The 19,078-nt window shown below is 35.5% G+C and overlaps 1 protein-coding gene and 1 long non-coding RNA gene across 10 annotated transcripts; one reads left to right on the top strand and one right to left on the bottom strand.

Moving 5' to 3' along the window:
- The first annotated feature begins 5,766 nt into the window (after positions 1–5,766).
- On the top strand, positions 5,767–8,937 carry LOC104091092 (deSI-like protein At4g17486). Of its 2 annotated transcripts, none has more exons than XM_009596349.4 (3): positions 5,767–6,243; positions 6,756–7,043; positions 8,432–8,937. In XM_009596349.4, exons 1-3 carry the CDS (start codon positions 6,111–6,113, stop codon positions 8,773–8,775), a joined length of 765 nt encoding a protein of 254 aa, XP_009594644.1. In that variant the 5' UTR covers positions 5,767–6,110; the 3' UTR covers positions 8,776–8,937. The 2 variants fall into 2 exon arrangements, with proteins under 2 accessions (XP_009594644.1, XP_009594645.1); XM_009596350.4 differs by having other exon boundaries at positions 5,769–6,243; positions 6,752–7,043.
- LOC104091091 (uncharacterized) lies at positions 7,802–17,930 on the bottom strand. Of its 8 annotated transcripts, none has more exons than XR_011408865.1 (6): positions 17,693–17,930; positions 11,793–12,186; positions 10,844–10,874; positions 10,676–10,751; positions 10,024–10,469; positions 7,802–8,944 (listed from the first exon to the last, which is right to left on the bottom strand). It is a non-coding gene; the product is annotated as an uncharacterized lncRNA (long non-coding RNA). The 8 variants fall into 8 exon arrangements; XR_011408863.1 differs by lacking the exon at positions 11,793–12,186 and having other exon boundaries at positions 10,024–10,151; positions 10,297–10,469; XR_011408867.1 differs by lacking the exon at positions 11,793–12,186 and having other exon boundaries at positions 10,024–10,151; positions 10,355–10,469.
- Positions 17,931–19,078: the final 1,148 nt, after the last annotated feature.

Genomic DNA, 19,078 nt, shown 5'->3' with positions numbered 1-19,078 from the left:
TCACTTGGTTATAAAGACTACAAGGTCCGACTTCGATCAAATTGCCTAAAACCTCGAACTTATGAAAACTTTTATAAGGCATGAATGAAATAAAATCTTCACAAGACAGAGAATTAAACAAAGATAAGTCGGGAAAGAAAACGATCTTTATATATATATATATATATATATATATAAGAGTATTTACAAGGTTCGATCAGGACCCTACACAAAAAGATCAAAATGGAAAACCCCCTAAGTTTCCTGATTATCTCCAGGGGAGGTCTCTTCTCCATCAGGCCCCTCCCCACTCTCAGATCCACTCTCACTATCGTCATCATCGTCATCGGAAGCCAAGGCTCCGGCATCGGCTTCAAGTTCTTTAGCATTTAGTATCTCTTCGGTAAGGTCAAAACCTCAAGCATGGATCTCCTCAAGGATTTTCCTCCGAGATTGGCATTTGGCGAGTTCAGCAACCCAATATGCTAGAGTTTGAGCGGTCTCAACTGACTCTCTCGCTTTTACTTGAGCGGCTTCAGCATCGTCCCGATAGACGGCCACGATTGCATCCACATCGGCATTTGCTTTATTGACCTTCGCAAATTTGGAAGCCAATCGAGTTTCGAGCAACTATATTTTTCTTGCTTGAGCCGAGCACTTCTCCTTCATGCCTTGAAGTTGACTTTCGACCGATGATAATTGAGCTCGAGCAATCTCTTTCTTTGCAGCAAGACGGTCCATACCTTATTTCCATCCCAAGGACTCCGCCTTTATCGTGTCGACCTCCTCACGAAATTGCTTGATCCTCTCGATCTTCTGTTGCAACTCTGAGATTGAAATGTTAGCCACCGTTTCCGAGTTGAGCCTATGAGATTTTAAAATTTTCATTACCTGCTCGATCAGGTCTGTCTGATCTTGATGAGCCTTGGCCAACTCGGCTCGAAAATCTTTGATATATTCCTCTTTTTGCCCACTAAGAAGTTTGAGGGCATTTCTCTCCTCCGAAAGCCCTCGAAAGTCGGCTCACGTTGGCTCAGCTCTACCCAAGACTTGGAAAACTCCTCTTGATGAAGAGCTAAAGCCTATACGAAAAGGAGAACAAGTTAGGCAGAAAATGGAAAAATATGACATAAACAAAGGGAATCGAGACTTACCCAATTCAGGGTTCGTTGAACCTCGAAGAAAAGACCTGACGCGTTACTCGGGCCGACAACATCCTCGATACCGGTAAACAAATCATGGAAGGGGTCCTCTCCCTCATGGGCCCCGTCTACCTCGAGGGTCCCCAAAGCTCGGGCTTCCCGAATCTCCCTTTCAGAAAAAGCAGGGAGAGTAGGCGAGTCTCCGATTACTATTGCCCCAAGTGAGTCGCTTGGGGCGTTCTCCTCAGTTCGAAGAGCTTTAGATATATCTACCGTTTGTTGACTTTGATGGGAGGCATCCTCGATCTCCAACGACTCGGGGACTTTGCCCGATTCCTTCTCCGATATCCCCTTAGTTCGAGACGGAACCTTATCAACCGCCATCGACCCAACTGCCTTTGGGCATCGATGGTTTTCTTCACTCGGGCCACCAATATAGACCCATCATTTTTTTTTTCTTCTTCTTCTTCCCTTAGACGCCGAACTGATTCTTCGGTCAAAAGGATGGTATTCTTCCTCGGCTTACAAATCATCCTTGTCTTAATTTTTGGATCCTCGAAAGTAGATGGGGGCCTCATAACCGCATCTTTGCCCAAGCCTACACATAAGAAAATTGGTTAAGTATAAAAAAGATATTTTGTTCGAATCATCGAAGACATGGGAAAGAGGCTTACTATGAGTTTTAGCCTCCCATCGGCCCTTTGATAAGTCGCGCCACGAGCGCTCGTTGTATGTGGATGTCTAAGCCAAGTCCCGTACCCAGTTCTTAAGGTTAGGAATAACACCGGGCATCCAAGCAACCGCTACATCACGGAAAAGGATATCGGTGAGAAAGAAACGAAGGAGCTAACAGTAAAATTATACTTACGCTTCATGTTTCATTCCTGGAGAAATGGTATCTTCTCGGTCGAGATTAGGTCGAAAGTCTTCACTCGAACGAACCTGCCCATCCAGCCTCGGGCCTTGTCCTTGTATATGCTCGAGAACAACACTTTATTAGCCTGGCGCTGGAGTTTTATTAACCCACCTCGATAAGCGGGGGTTGAACAATTTGATGAGATGGTCGAGGGTGAAAGGCATCCCCTCGATTTTGTTCACGAAGAAGCGGATCAGAATAACGATTTGCCAAAAGAATGATGGATTTGGCCCAGGGTTACTCGGTATTGGCAGCAAAAATCAATGACAACTGGGTCGAGGGGCCCCAACGTAAAAGGGTAAGTATAAACACTTAAAAATCCTTTCATATGAGTATTAATATCTTCTTCGGGAGCCGGGATTATCACTTATTTGTTCTCCCAGTTGCAATCGTTTCTTAATTGTTCAAGATGTCCCTCGGTTATCGAGCACATGTACCTCGATACTGGCTCGCATCGACCGGAAACTGGCGAAGCTTTGTCGATCTTAAAATTAGAAGTAAAAACACACACCTCGGGAACACACTCCTCAGATCGTGGCTCCACCGGTGTTTTGTCGCCGGCGGGCCGTGAAGATGAAGCTTTTTCTTTGTGAGGAACGGTTTTTGACGTTTTCGCCATTTGGATTTTGAAGATAGAGAAAGATGACAAGATTTGGTATTCTGAAGAGGGATTTTGCAGTGAAAATCGCAGTTTACAGATGAAGAACTCAGAAGATGCGAAAAAGAAAGAAGATTTGGAAATTGAAGATGTAAAAGTAAAAAATGGTAAAAAGATGAGCTATTTATAGGGTTGGCAATGACGGTTCAAAATCAACAAATGACCGACCATCGTCTGACACGCATTTAATGCCTTGGTAACTGAACCGACGAGACATCTATCACGTACGTCATGGTCGGGCTCGATGCAAACATTAGTGTATATCTAGTCATACCGTTGGAAAATCATGTCATTTCTTTTCATATTCTTTCCGAGAAACGAGAGGACTATCTGTATACGGTCAAAATCGGTTTCGACCTTCGTATGATTAGTTAAGATTAGAACATAATGGACCGAATATCATCTTCATAATATCGAGATAAGATCTGAAGCCAGGGTACCGAGCTCAAATTTCTGGGACCGATCGAATACCGAGCTCGAAGTCATTACCGAGCTCGAGTCCAAATATGATGTGAAGCGGTGTCATCGAGCTTAAGAGCCAGAGACCGACCAATATCGAGCTCGAGTCGATACCAATCCTCATGTTAATATTGAGCTCTAAATCTGAAAATCGACCAATACCAAATTCGATCAAGATCGAGCCAAGAGACAAAAGCCGTTACAGCCGCACTAAGGGAGAGAATCTCGGCGGGAATTAGGGAAAAACTAATCTATCATGGGATCCCCACTATGTATTTTTAATTACATCTAAAGTAGGATCCCTCAACTATAAGATAGATGGCTACTATCTTTGGAAGGGAGAGAAGATTAAGGCATTCATACATTCTCATATTCAGAGATTACTGATATTCTTAGAGATTATCCTTTTGTGAGTTTTATGCATTGATTCATCTTGCTTATTCATAAATCATTCTCCATTCAATTCGGTTCGTATTTCATTCTTTACAATCAATATTCGACGTATTTCTACTTACCTTTACAATTTGTGTCAAATTATACCACGTATCCTTAGAACCACGTATAAATTCAACACTATTTATTTTTCGGGTAAACAAAAAGGTACGAGGAAGACATGTGAGACAAATTCTTCTCAAAACATGAATCTACCACATTCTTATTGGCAGATTGGTAATTAAGAGTATCCCAATATTATTTGTGCTATCTTGTCTACTCTAATTGAGAAACTAGTCTTAGGATACGCGATTTGCGCGTGCCCTATATCAATGCGAATAAACATTATAAATTATATAAATATTATTAAATAATTTATTTGATTTATAAAATAAAATTTTAAAACATATAAGTTCCTAAAATTGGTGATTCTTGACTCTATTTTTCTAACTCAACAAAAGAATAAGTTTTGTCTCACAATAGTTCTCAATCACCACAGTCAATATATTTAACATAAAATTTATTTCAGTTTTATAATTTTATTACTTTAATTCTACAAGTTATGCATCGTTTTTTTCAACAAGACCATATAACTTTGAAGATTTAGAATTATTTTATTTTTATTTAAAAAAAACTATATATTCTTATTTTCATTCTAAAAAGACATAAACATGACGTCATCTAACTCACATAAGACGTTAATACTATCCTAAAAGAAGTAAAAATATAAAATTCATGTAAAATTAGAATTATAGTTTATTCTTTCAATAAATTCTCACGGATTTAATGTGTTAGTTTACTTGTGTGTGTATAATCAGGCAAAGTTAGTCTAATTAGATTCAAAAAGAAAATCATGTTAATAATTTTTTTTCCGATCTATATAAGGTAACTTTTTAATTGATATAAGTCAAATTTTAGTTGGTTTCAAAATCCTAAATATTAGGAAAATAACCTAAATTACAATTCTATCCAATATAAAATATGTTTCTAAAGGATAAAAAGGAGAACGATATTTCGCTAAGGGTCTTCGTACTTTTAATATAGTATAGATAAATATAGATTATTGTGCTTCTTAAAAATAAGTGAATAAATAAATCAAATAACAAAAACATCTAAAGAATATTCATACGTATGCATGAATAAACAAAGGCTAAATGCCCTTTAGTTGCATTAAACTCAATATCCCCTTCAACTTTACACATTGCAATTAATACCCCCCTGATCAAATTGATATCTTTTAGGAAACTATTTTTTTTTATATAGATTGCAATTAGTACCACAAGAAAGATAGTCTCACCATTTAATGAAAAGGTATAAAAGTTACCTTGAAGTTCAATACTCTGCTTTCTTCTCTTTTAATTTATGCGTGATAAAGGATGTGGGGGGGGGGGGGGGGATAGAAAGAAAGAGTAAAAGAAGTTAACTAGGGACAAATATGCTGCATTCTCTTCTTAATTTTTTGGAAGAAAGCAATAGAGTTTAAACTAATTAATAATGCAGAAAATTATACTTTCTTTGTCCCATTTATATGGCATTAATATTATAGAGTGAATCAAAGAGATTTTTTAAGTACGTTGTTTTAGATATTAATTTTTACTTGTAAAAATGAGATTAAAGTACATTTTGTGGTTTTTCCCTAATATATAAAAATTTAGGCAATCCAAGTCTAAATTTACCTAGAAAATTAGACGTATAAACCATATGGGGTTGGAGAGAATACTAATTTATTCAAAGACTATGAAATAAATTATTGTAGAATTATGGAACTTTAAACAAGGGTTGCTCGTTTGTTTGACCAATACTTATTTGGACAAGTGTATGAGAAAATTGACCCTGTAGTTTCTATAAATACTTTCTTAAGGACCAAAAAGAAAATATTGAATACTGAATTTCAACATTAGGGAGATATTAAAAATACTGGCTTTAAGTAAAAAATCTTCAATTTTTACAAATTTTAATTATTGAAATTCATATACAAAGTAACTTTCATTTTTATTTATTTATTTATTTATTTTAGGTATCAAATACCTTTTTCCAACTGGAATTCAATTATTGTCCAAATGGCTAGCGAATAATTTTAATCGGGTAGACCGGTAGAGTCCCAAACTCCACAGTCCACAGGAAGGAAAGACAGAAACGTGTTTATAAAAATACAAAGAGAAATCACAGATCATCATTCCATAATACACTTAGCCACCTTTATAGTACACACTTCACTTTAGCTTAGCATTGTCAGCAAAGATTCCAAGCCTCCAACCAATCTCTACTTTTATTTATATTTATATGTAACTACCCTTCTCCTTCTTACACCAACCGGTACGGCACTATATCGCCGCCGGTAGTACCCCACCCCCACCCCCAACCCCAAGTGAGCAAAAAGAAAAGAAAAAGTAAACCCACATTTCTCCTTCATTTACCTACCAAGTACCAACATATCTGAATTCAATTATCAAAATTAAGCATCTTTTTTGCTCTGCTATGTGGGTCACAGAGTAAAGTGGAGCTAAAATTTCCACTGTCCAAGATGCCGTGTTGCAAGAATTCAATCAAATGTGGCCGTGGATCGGTTCCAGTGTACTTAAATGTATACGATCTAACCTCAATCAATGGCTATGCTTATTGGCTTGGTCTTGGTGTTTACCATTCTGGTGTTCAAGGTCAGTAATTCCATACCCATTTTGTTTATTCTTGAATATTTTCATAATTTCCTACTGATTTAGCTATATTAGATCTGTGCTTCAAACCTGGGCCTTTCTGCTTTATATATTGTAGTAAAAATACAATCTTTTTACTTAAATCAGTTCAATTATTTGTCAGTAACATATGGTAAAAGATTTGATAATAGTGGGCTTATAACAAGAAAAGGTAGAAATGATATAAGGTAATCGCTCTAAAGGGCTGCTGTGCATCTTAATCTTAATTTTTCAATTCAATTTTTCGGGGCAAAAGTGTCTTGAATTGTCTGAAGTTACGATATTTAGTTTCAAATTTCAGAACAAAATAAGTACCGCCTAATCTCTAAATAGTATATGGCTATTTGTGCACTTGCCCTATGCTTTATGAACTAGTGATGATTAAAGTAGAAATATTTTTACTTAACTCAGCTTAATTATTTGTCAATAGCATATGGTAACTAAAGATTTGTTAATGGTGGATTATGGTTAGCTAGTTCACGGAGTTGAGTATGCATTTGGAGCTCATGAGTATCCAACTACTGGAATTTTTGAAGGGGAGCCAAAAAAGTGCGAGGGATTTATTTTTAGAAAGACCATTTTGATTGGATGGACAGAGAAAACACCTGGGGAAGTAAGAGGAGTAATGGAAGAGCTTGCTGATAAGTACAAAGGAATTGCTTACAACCTTATTACCAAGAACTGCAACCACTTTTGTAATGATGCTTGTATTAAACTCACCAGCAATCCAATTCCCAGTTGGGTTAATCGACTCGCTCGGATTGGTAAGATTTTCAGATTTTCTGTCTTTTTCAGTCGGATTTATTGCTTCACTTATTGTACACCATATTAGGAATCTTTTTAATTTAGTTAATAATTGTACGTTACTGTTAGGGTAAGCTTGAGAATTTATAAACTACTTCTAGTTTTAGAAGAATTTTTGAGTATTGGAATACAATGAATATAGCGGAACAGAGTTAAAGAATTCATATAGTTTAAATTGAAAAAATAGGACATCACTCTACCTTAATGCAAACATTAGTAACTGCTTCCACGATTCGAAATCATACCTACCAGAGATAACTTTATTGTTGCTCCAAGGCTCCCCTTCAAATTTAAATTGAAAACATAATTAATTGATATTAGGTCGAACTTGTTACTGTCGTTTTCTCAACATGTAGTTGAATCAGGAAGTTTCTTGCTAGTTTCATAGAAGTCTCAATATTTGTTCTTATTGTAATTAAGTTGAGGACCTACAGTAGGAGGATATAGGAAGTACTTGTCCAGGAACTTTCTTAGAAATAAATGTGTTTACCCTAAAATTCGAGCAATAATTAAACTTATTTAGTGGTTTTAAGGATACGTGATTTAATCCAATACCAATTGACAAACATGGAATTGAATAGATAATCTAAATAAGAAAATAAATCAAACCAGTGTTCTAGCAGCGTTTTCGACCTTGATTCGAGATGGTCTCGAGGTTGAGCAGGAAGAACAGTAAAGAACAGAGGATCAACAATGATGAACAGTAATGGAGAGTAAGTAAAATAAAGAACAATGTTTTTGTATATCTTTATCAGTGAATCAATGCTCCTTACAAATGAATGGGGTCCCTCTTTATATAGTAGAGGAATCTTAAACAAGGTACAATTCTAATAACGGAAACAAATCCCATGATTGGCGTTAATAACTGCTTGATTCGATCTGTTCAAGGATTTCTGCCGAGATCTTCGGTCGGTTGCTAATATCTCGTCATTCCGTTAATTATGCCCTACTCGAAGTCAGTCATGCTCGGTCTCGATCTTCGGTGAGCACTTCGATCCTCATGCTCTGCCATTGAGCCCGAGCCTGGTCTATTACGAGCTCGCTCTCGAGGCAGCTCCTCGTACCTTCGAAATCCGACATACCCGATTTCGACCGTATACAAAATGCTTGCTTGATGTAATAAAGTTTGGTTATGGTGAGAAATGAGAATGACATTTCGCAGCCATTGCGGAAGATTCCCACCAAGTTCAATGGCTGCCCAAACTCAGGGGCATGATTTTGTGTAGCCATTGAACTAATATTCCGCATTTAATTATACGGGTTAATGGTTCTTAAGTTTGAAATTTTGTGTTCTCCAACTAGTTGATATGAGAAATTTATTTAATAAACTTAGTAATTGTTGGTGTAGGTTTCTTTTGCCATTGTATCATTCCAATGAGCTTAAAGTCTACTAAAGTTCGGCACCATCGGATGGAGGACAAGGCAAGTGAAGGGGACAGCAAGAAACCTCAGAGCAGCTCGAATAGACAGACTCCCACTTCAAATCCATTTCCAGCTTCTTCGCAATCTCCTCCAATTGCCAAATCCACAAGTAATAAAAGCAAAAGCCCGCTGCCTCCATCTTTGCCATTGATATCAGATTCAACGTCGTCGTCGTCGCAATCTCCTCCTATAGTTGCCAAATCCACAAGTAATAAAGTTACAAGACCGCAACCTCCATCTTCGTTGATATCAGAATCAAATTCATCTTAGAATTCTTGATGCAGAATGGCCGTGCTTTATTTGATTCACCAGTGATTCTTTTGCTCGATGCTACAAAATACTAGTAATTAACTACCACTCGAGAAGCCTTGCAAATTTTGTATACACGAATGCATTCAATGAACTGGGATCGACCTTCTTTGTGCAGTGAAACTGACTGCTGTTTAACAGATAGCTAACCCAATTTTAGAGTAAAGTGAAAATCTAAAATTATGCAGCAACAAAAAACTAGCATAATAACCTTATTATGATCATTGTAAAATTAGTTAAACTATGACATTGAACATGAATTGAGCAGAATAAATATAGCAACATATAGTGCCAATCCAACTAATTTAGAATTAAGACATTATTGATTGATTAACTACTCAACCATTTATGCACTTGATTATCTTGGGGAGAGTGCACGGCACGCTTGAAATGAAGGGGAGCTTTTGCAATGTGGTTACTGGTCACAAGGGTAGAGTAGGAAGTCACTGTTTATCTCTGAAAAGGGTTGGAGAAAAAAAAAAAGTGTTATAGTATGAGATCGAAGCCTAGGAATATTATGTGCTTTTCCTTTTAGAGGGACATTATTTGCTATTCAGCAGCTTTGGACAAATCATACCACTTTTTTCTTTTGATTTTTTCCAAACCCGTCACATTTGTCTCCCAATCTTTATCGTGATGAACCAACTTTTAGTCCTAAAGGCTGATACTATACCTGAGAGGTGACCGTGAATTGACCAAAAGATATCACTAATCACTGTATTAAAAAATTCCAACCTTTCGTGTTCATGTTTCATTCGTACCCTCTTATCCTATATGTTCATTTTTTCTCGCATGATATAAGAATTTTATGACCAAAAAGAAAGAAGACAAAAGCTATTCATGGAAATGAATAAAGTCCAACAATAATGACTCTGCTTCTCCTTCCTATTGAGAAAGGATAAAGAAGCATCACAAGCTCTAAATTATTTACAAAGAAAGGATGCATAACAGTGTAAAAGCAACAAAAGTAAATGACTAGCACTCAAAGGGAAGAGCGTGGAGGGGGGAGTTTTCTAATTACAATAAACAGGCGATGATGAACCAGAAAACCCTGGAGAAGGTGACTAGATCAACTCAAATTTTCATTAAATGTACAAGTGCAAAAGTTAGAATGGATGAAGCTTGATGAATATATAGGGAGCAATGACACTAGCACAGAAAGATGAAAATGTAAAAAGAGAGAGCATCCGCCAAATAGCATACACTGACCTGTTCAAGGACCGGTAACTTAAATAAGAACCCATAGCAGGTTAGCTGACTTAAATATGGTATCATACCAGCTTAGCTAAACCTCATTTTTTGACTCAAATATGGTATCGTATATTTGCAGGAGTCTCCTGCCAGTAAAAATATGCTTTATCAATTTCAATGAATAATTTCAAAGAGGTATCCAATTCACTTCTGCGCTATGCAAGAATATGAAGATATTCAAAACCCCAGGTGACAAGAAAAGTATTGATCAGCATTGTTGAGCAACCATACCGATAGGGGATCCAGCTAAACAGGCTTTGTTCCAAATATGATGGAAGATGTCACTTACCAGTATCCTGCCTTCCGATGGTACATTAACAACTTGATAACATTGACCTAGCAGTGCTGCTGGCTTCTATTTCCATTCAGTTTTTCTACCATCCAGTAACATGGGCTTCCCATATCTTAAGTCAGAAACACAAAAGAGCATTTGTACAAGGATGTATTCTACATTCTCAAAATATACTCTTCACATAAGTTGCTATGACATGGGTACGGATCATTTGAGATGTAAATTTTAAGATTCGGATCCTAGAACCGACACGGGTGCAGGGATCCGCCTAAAAATAAAAATATCTCTAAATTATAAGAAATTTTGTAGAATACTTACCTATAGCTTGTAAAGTGTGGATTTCTTTTTTATTCTAAGTTGTAGGCGTGATTTTTTGTTTTTCTTCCATATTCTCCTACAAGTTACACAAAGTATATTAAAAGATAATAGATATCACATAACTCTATAAGTAAAAGAGTTAGATATATAAAGATAAAGAAAACATACCTTTTAGGCTTTTACTGGTTTTGTCGAAGAACTTGACATGAACATAAAGAATAAAAGTCAGTAATTATCATTTAGCATTCCTCTCACAAGTCACAAATTATAAAGAATTAGCCATTCTCATTAAGTCAATCAAATAAGCATGAGCACCAAAAAGGAAAAAATAAACTACAATTGCAATCACCATTTCCTATACAAAGTTACATTTACATTGAACTACGTAAACTAATAAAAAGTAGGGAAGTATAACTATTAAGTTTTAGCATCATTCTTCCTCAATATTTTCACAATCAATTTCTTGCACATCTTCAACCTCTTCTTCAAAGATGACTCCTTCTAGTTGAGGTCAGTGTTTTTGAGAGCAAGAAGCGCAAAAAAGCGACAGGGGCTCGCCTCGCTTTAAAAACGAAGCGCACGCTTCATTGAAGTGAAGCGCAATTCTTAAAAACCATAATGTAAACCTTGCAAAGACACAATATAAATAATCAAAAAGTTCAATTTATATATAAGAAAAAAACATAATCAAATAAACTGAAAATATAATATATATATATAAAATTAACTTTATAAATTGAAATACACATACAAATTAATAAATAAAGGCTAAAATACTAAATAAGAAGAATAAAATATATATATATATATATATATATATATATAAAAAATTAACTTTATAAACTGAAATACACATAAAAATTAATAAATAAAGGCTAAAATACTAATCAAATAAACTGAAAATAATATATATATATATATATATATAAAATAATTAACTTTATAAATTGAAATACACATACAAATTAATATATAAAGGCTAAAATACTAAATAAGAAGAACAAAAGGAAAAACAAAAATTGCGCCTGCCCTAGCTGTGAGCAGACGCCTGGACGGGAACAAGAAGAAGAAAGCAGAAAGAAAAAAAAGGAGAAGAAGAAGAAAGAAGAAAAATTACCTGGAGGATTGGAGGTCTCTGGCGACTTGAACCCTAGCAGCACTCAACAACAATTGAATAGGGAAGAAGAGAAAAATGGTCTTCACTTTGGTCTTAGGGGTCTGTTTTGTATAATAAAAAAACAGACTCAATTTTTTTTTTTAAAAAAAAACTGACCCCTCTGAACAGAAGCGAGCGATTCTGCGCTTCAAGGTCGCTTTGCTCTTTTTCGACTGAAGCGAGCGCTTCGTGTGGTCGATTCGCCTCAGGCATGGAAAAGCGAGCAGCCATTGCTTCGCGTCGCTTCTCGATTAAAGCAATTGCTTCGTCGCTTTTTAAAACACTGGTTGAGGTTCATCTATTGATAAGTCAACTAGATCACCGGTGGCTTCATCAACATCAAAACGATCTTTACCTAAAGCAAAATTAAAATATAAATGATTTAAAATATAAAATCAAGAAAACATAGATTATAGACATACCGACATCCCAATACTTGCTTAGGCCACTTATATATTTTTTCTTTTTGACGAGAAAGCAAGCGAAGATTGTAGTGCACAAAAACTAGATCTTCGACTCTTGAAGTCTCTAACTAGTTTCTTTTGATGCTATGGATCGACAAATAGGTTCTCCAATTCGTTTCGCAATAAGAAGAAGAAGCCGGTTGTGAAAGCAAAGCTTTGCAAAAGTGGAGCGTTTACACCATGGTTAGCCCACCAAGATAGAGACACCTCATACATCATAGCCTCAACCACATGAGGCTCACTAAAAAAATCACTCCCACTTGCGAATGCTCCATACTCCAAAAACGCTTGTTTTAGATCTATTTAAAGTATCTTTGGAAGCATTTAACCCTATTTAAGGAAATCTCTCTATCCTCATTGGGAGCAAGCCTTCGAACCCCATTGCCTTTTTTAAGCCATGATTCGTGGTAGTATTTGGGTACCAATGAATGTGTCATATAATGTAAAGGAATGTTACTCTTATTCCACCTAGCAAAAAAAATTTCTTGAATTGTATCAAAAAGGTCTGATTGCCCGATAATATGATCCTTCCCCTCTTGCTCAAAGATAATTGCCTTCACCTTTTCGATCATTGTATCCTACATATCATAAACAAGATGCAACGTTGGAGCATCAAGATCGGCACTTCTAAGCATAGACACAATTAGTTCCGAAAGCTTTAAAAAGTACGCAATCTTATCCCACCATCCGTCATTCATTACAAGGGATTTTATTTGGCGCGTTTTAGCTTCAATCACTTTATCTCCCTTATAATTTCTCCAATCATCATCCATCACCATTCTTTCCAATGATGCTTTCACTTGATGAACACGACTAGTGATGACAATATGAGATGCAAATCTCGTTTCGACAACTTTCAACAAAGACAAAGTCGAATACTTTTGAAAAAGAGCATGAGCCATATCATTACTTGCACCAACCTCTTCAATTGATTTAATGTTGTTCAAGTAATCGATGCAAGTAATGTTGTTCAAGTTATCATCGATAATGCAAGTAATATGAAGCTTGCCGGTTCTGAGCAAACTTTTCCACATATATTTTGGACACCATGTGTTGTTCATTGTTTGAACCTTGCACTAAAAAGTATGTGCAAACTTCCAAAAAATCAACTCAATTTGTGAATTGCAAATGGATTTTAGATTTGATTATTGAAGTTAGTAGCTTGAAAATTTTTGTGTTGAATTATGATACGGCTCATGCTCTTTTTCAAAAGCATTCGGCGTTGTCTTTGTTGAAAGTTGCCGAAACGAGATTTGCATCTCATGTTGTCATGACTAGTCGTGTTCATCAAGTAAAAGCATCATTGGAAAGAATGGTGATGGATGATGATCGGAGAAATTATAAGGGAGATAAAGTGATTGAAGCTAAAATGCGTGAAATAAAATCCTTTGTAATGTATGACGGATGGTGGGATAAGATTGAGTACTTTTTAAAGTTTACGTAATCAATTGTGTCTATGTTTAGAAGTGCCAATCTTAATGCTCTAAAGTTGCGTCTTGTTTATAATATGTGGGATATAATGATCGAAAATGTGAAGGCAATTATCTTTGAGAAGGAGGAGAAGATCTTATTATCGGGCAATCAGACTTTTTTGATACAATTCAAGAAATTCTTGTTGCTAGGTGGAATAAGAGTAACACTCTTTTACATTGTATGACACATTCATTGGTACCAAAAATTACCACGAATCATGGCTTAAAAAAGGCAATGGGGTTCGAAAGCTTGCTCCCAATGAGGATAAAGAGATTTCTTTAAATAGGGTTAAATGCTTCCAAAGATACTTTAAATATTCAAATGATCTAAAACAAGCGTCTTTGGAGTACGGAGCATTCGCAAGTGGGAGTGGTTCTTTTAGTGAGCCTCATGTGGTTGAGGCTATGATGTATGAGGAGCATGTATCTTGGTGGGCTAACCATGGTGTAAACGCTCCACTTTTGCAAAGCTTGGCTTACAAATTGCTTTCACAATCGGCTTCTTCTTCTTGTTGCGAAAGGAATTGGAGCACCTATTTGTTGATCCATAACATCAAAAGAAACAAGTCAGAGACTTCAAGAGCCGAAGATCTAGTTTTTGTGCACTACAATCTTCGCTTGCTTTCTCGTCAAAAACAAAAAATATACAAGTGGCCCAAGCAAGTATTGGGATGTGGGTATGTCTATAATCTATGTTTTCTTGATTTTATATATTTTTTAATATTTTAAATCATTTTTATTTTAATTTTGCTTTAGGTGGAGATCGTTTTGATGTTGATGAAGCCACCAGTGATCTAGTTGACTTATCAATAGATGAGCCTCACTTAGAAGGAGTCATCTTTGAAGAAGAGGTTGAAGATGTGTAAGAAATTGATCTTGAAAATATTGAGGAAGAATGCTAAATATTATTGTTCAAATGCTAAAACTTAATAGTTATACTTTCCTACTTTTTATTAGTTTATATAGTTCAATGTTAATGTAACTTTGTATGGGGAATGGTGATTGCAATTGTAGTTTATTTTGGCCTTTTTGGTGCTCATGCTTATTTGATTGACTTAATGAGAATGGCTAACTCTTTATAATTTGTGACTTGTGAGAGGAATGCTAAATGATAATTACGTCTTTTATTCTCTATGTTCATGTCAAGTTCTTCGACAAAACCAGTAAAAGCCTAAAAGGTATGTTTTCTTTATCTTTATATGTCTAACTCTTTTACTTATGTAGTTATGTGATATCTATTATGTTTTAATATACTTTGTGTAACTTGTAGGAGAATCCGAGAATGGAAGAAAATCAAGAAATCACGCCTACAACTTGAGAATAAAAAAGTAATCCACGCTTTACAAGTTATAGATAAGTATTCCACAAAATTTCTCATAATTTAGAGATATTTTTAAATTTTTATTTTTTTGAATTTTTTTTAGCCAGATCCCCGCACCCGTATCAATTCTAGGATCCGTATCCCCGAATCTTAAAATTTACATTTCAAAGGATCCGACCTCTAGATCCACACCTGTGTCAGAGCAACTTAGTTGGCAAAGTCCTCCAACTGACACCAGAATGTATGGGATGCCATTAGCGAGCCAACCAACTCTAAGTCTACCCATGAACAATGCTGCATTACTCACTAGAGTGGCTTCCACTTATAGGTATTTGTTGCTTGATATCCAGATTCCAGCTCAAAATCTTCAGCCTTTTCTTTTGTCTCCATAAGCAGACTTTTATTCTCTTGGTTCATCAAAATGGACCCGTGTGTGGCTAAGCCGAAACTACCATGTTCATATCCGATAAAAACTGAAGGAGTCTCTGTCTCGGGTGCTTATCGGGCGGATTGGACGGATTATTACGTTTAACGGTTCGGCTTATCGGATATCGGATTATAAATGTAGTAATCCGCTAACCATCCAATAAGACAACGAGCGGATTGGTATCGGATTAACGATTATCGCGCAGTTTATCAGCTAAATAAAATAGAAATTTTTTGAACCCTAGTTCTTTTGGTTGCATAGCTAAAAATATTTTCCTGTAAGTTGTCAGATTTCATTACTACTGCTATATTAAAAAGCACTAAAAGAAAGTGCCTTTTATCCCTTACTCTTCAGGACAACCGTACAATCAAGGAATATATATACCAACAACAGAAAAAGAAAGAAGAGATGCACGTAACTTCTTAACATACATCATTTGAGTACATGCTTTTCAATATACTGTAAACATAACATGTTTTGACTGCAAAAGAAAGGGGAAACAATAGTTGGGAATTCAAGAAAGAGTACTTTCAAGTTCCCAAGAGTACCTTAGGGTTTCAAAAATTACTTACTTTATATACATAGGGGTAAAAGTATAAATATAAAAATTTTTAACGGGTTAACGGTTTATCCGATAAAAAAATTGAGTAATCCACCCCCAAACCGTTAAGCCGTTAATTATAAAATCTTAATCCGTTCACCAACCGTTACCCCGATAAACCGATACCAATAAGGCAATAAGCCATTTTTTCGATTCGGTTAACGATTACGATTCGGTTTTGAACACCCTAAGTCTCTCTAATTAAGGGTGGTGAGGGTGGGAAGGGTTAGCTTTCTGCATTTTATGCTGCAAAAGTGCTCCTAAGGATTCTTTACCGAATTGTCCTTTTCTATCTAAAGGCATTCCATCATTCCTACTCCATTCTTCCGCCAGAAACATCAGCATTCTCATTTCTTTCATCTTGGCCAGATCAAGCCCAGGATGAGTTGATAGGAATGTTAAAATTCAGCTGACTTGACCAAGGAGGGTTCTTAGTCAGTATCAGAAAAGTCTACTCCGTCCATATCCACAGGATATTCAAATCCTAGAGACACAACATCTATTGAGATATCTTTTGCATCATCTTCATTCAAACCAAACGTGCTGAAATGCTGAAAGAATTTCGTTTTCTGTTTGATGAATCAAACAAGATAAACCCGCTGAACTTCGTGGAGTTAGGTGGTCCAAAGTATTTTAGGCAAAAGTACGAGCTTGCGTCAATCCTTTTGGTCCCGTGTTAACCGCATGAAGGAGATGATTCATTCTATTCCCTTGGCTATATTTGACTAAGACCCACAGAATATCTCAAAGTGGATATACGAGCATCATGCCGCTTATCTCTTTATTCTAAGGTTCAACTTCTTCACACATTTTTCTTGAAGACTGCTCGCTGCATTTTTTCTAGGTTCTATATTCCAACATCAAAGTTAGTTCAGCTTGTTTTTTCATCTTCATATACAGCCACTCATTAAACTTAATGAATTGATCTAATAATATAAACCCGGCTCTCTAAAGATTCTTCTGCAATGTCTAGCCATAATTTGGTCACGAGTTCTCAAATCAACTTCCATTCCCAATTTGAATCAAAAAGATTTGCTTCTCACACTTTTTAACTACTTTCGCACAAATGCCTTGTAACCATATTACAGGATAAATTATCACAAGCATATGTTCCACTTCGGAATTAAGGCTTGTTCTTCTTTCCAATATTTGTGAGTACTCTTTTAGCCCTTTTTTGTCTGGTCATAGACTTGTATGTCAGTATAGGCACAACTGCAATATCTAGAGATTCTCTAGTTTTAAACAATCTCTAATTTGTGTTAAAAGCAAATTATTTATTTTGATTGAAATCCGAGTATACAAAACAGAATGAATATAGAGGACTTTAAACTAAAAAATATACTAGTAGTAGTTTTTGTTGAGCCCTTAATCTTTGAATGCTAGCTAAATAACCTGCAGTAAAACCTCGCTTAAACAATTTTATACATATGCGAGTAAACAGGTGTAATAAAGCGGGCCGAACGCAATAATGTGTAGTTTGTTGAATGCATATAGACTGGACGAAAAGAAGAAGCAAAATCCAAAGCTTAATGTACATTTCGCACAATTAAACAGGAAAAATGAGGAAGTAACTGACCTATCGAAGAAACCAATTGGGGCTTCTGAAATTTCCTTCTTTTTCATGAATTTCGCAGAGACTGAGGAGATAATAGTGATACGAGGCTTCTAACACTCATTTCATTGTATTTTCTCGTCTTCCATTCTCCCGCCGGGCAGTGGCGCCGGTGACGTCACATGTAGAGCACGTGACGCCTTAGAAAAAACGAAAAATACATAATCGTGCTTATGTGCCCTTTTTAAATTTTCTATGAAAAAGGAAGAAATTATGGCACATTGAGAAGCCACTTTACAAAATGGCATATTGGTAAATAATGTAGTAGTAAATTATTTTACATAAATTTTGTTTATAAATTATGTTAAAAATTTATTTTTATAGTATTATCAAGTATTTTATCAAGAGTTTAAGTTATACAGTAACATTGTAAAGAGATTTTTATACTATATATGGAAAAGGTCCAAATATGCCCTTTTACTATACGAAATTGAGCACGTTTGCTCTTCGTTAATACTTTAGCTCAAATATGCCCTTACTGTCACATAGTTGGTCCATATATGCCCTTTTCGAAACGAAATCCACCCAAACTAATTAGCTCTTTCGTTAATTGTATTAAAGTGTATTACAAACACTATTTTCTTTTTATTAGCACTTTTTTTCTTTACCTTTCTCCTTTTTTCTTCTTTTTTCTTTTCTTCTTTTTTTTTTCCTTTTTCTTTTTCTCTTATCCGATTTCCTCCATTACTGATGCCTTCTCCATTTTTGTCACCAATTTCACTTGACAAAACTCATGAATTTCAATTACTAAGAAATTTCTCCCATAATAATTTTTTTATAGATTATATGTTTGTCAATTTTTTAATTTTTACTGAACATATATTTAGTTCTAAAATTTTTAACAAAGTAAGATTGAAATAATATTTATGTAACAAAGCCCCCGAACAATCCAACAAAACCGAACAATCCAAACCGATATAGCTGGTTTGGTTCGGTTTTGATAAAAACCGAACCAACTCGTTCCATGTACACCCCTAATTTACATAGTTAATAAAAAAAAATAGAAAATGTCCAGCTGAAAAAAGATGAAAAAAGACTAACAACTCAAATTTATAACACTACAACTTGAACTCTAGGCTTTTAATCATTAAATTATCTTTCTGGAAACAATTTAAATATTTTGGTCTTTTGAGTATTGTTAAAAATTGAGATATTTTTATTATTTTAAAGTTTAAACTATAATTTTTGGAACAATTTAATTTCATTTATTTAGAGGGCCAGTGAAATTGAAACTTGATTACCTTATGGGAATATTTTCTTAGTAATTGAAATTCATGAATTTTGTCAAATGAAATTGGTGACGAAAATGAAGAATATATCAGTAATGGAGGAAATGGATAAGGGAGAAAG

Source organism: Nicotiana tomentosiformis, chromosome 6 (assembly GCF_000390325.3).
Source record: "Nicotiana tomentosiformis chromosome 6, ASM39032v3, whole genome shotgun sequence".
In the NCBI taxonomy this organism is placed as follows: domain Eukaryota; kingdom Viridiplantae; phylum Streptophyta; class Magnoliopsida; order Solanales; family Solanaceae; genus Nicotiana; species Nicotiana tomentosiformis.
Note: the sequence above shows the minus strand (reverse complement) of the source record. Positions and strands in the feature narration are given on the sequence as shown.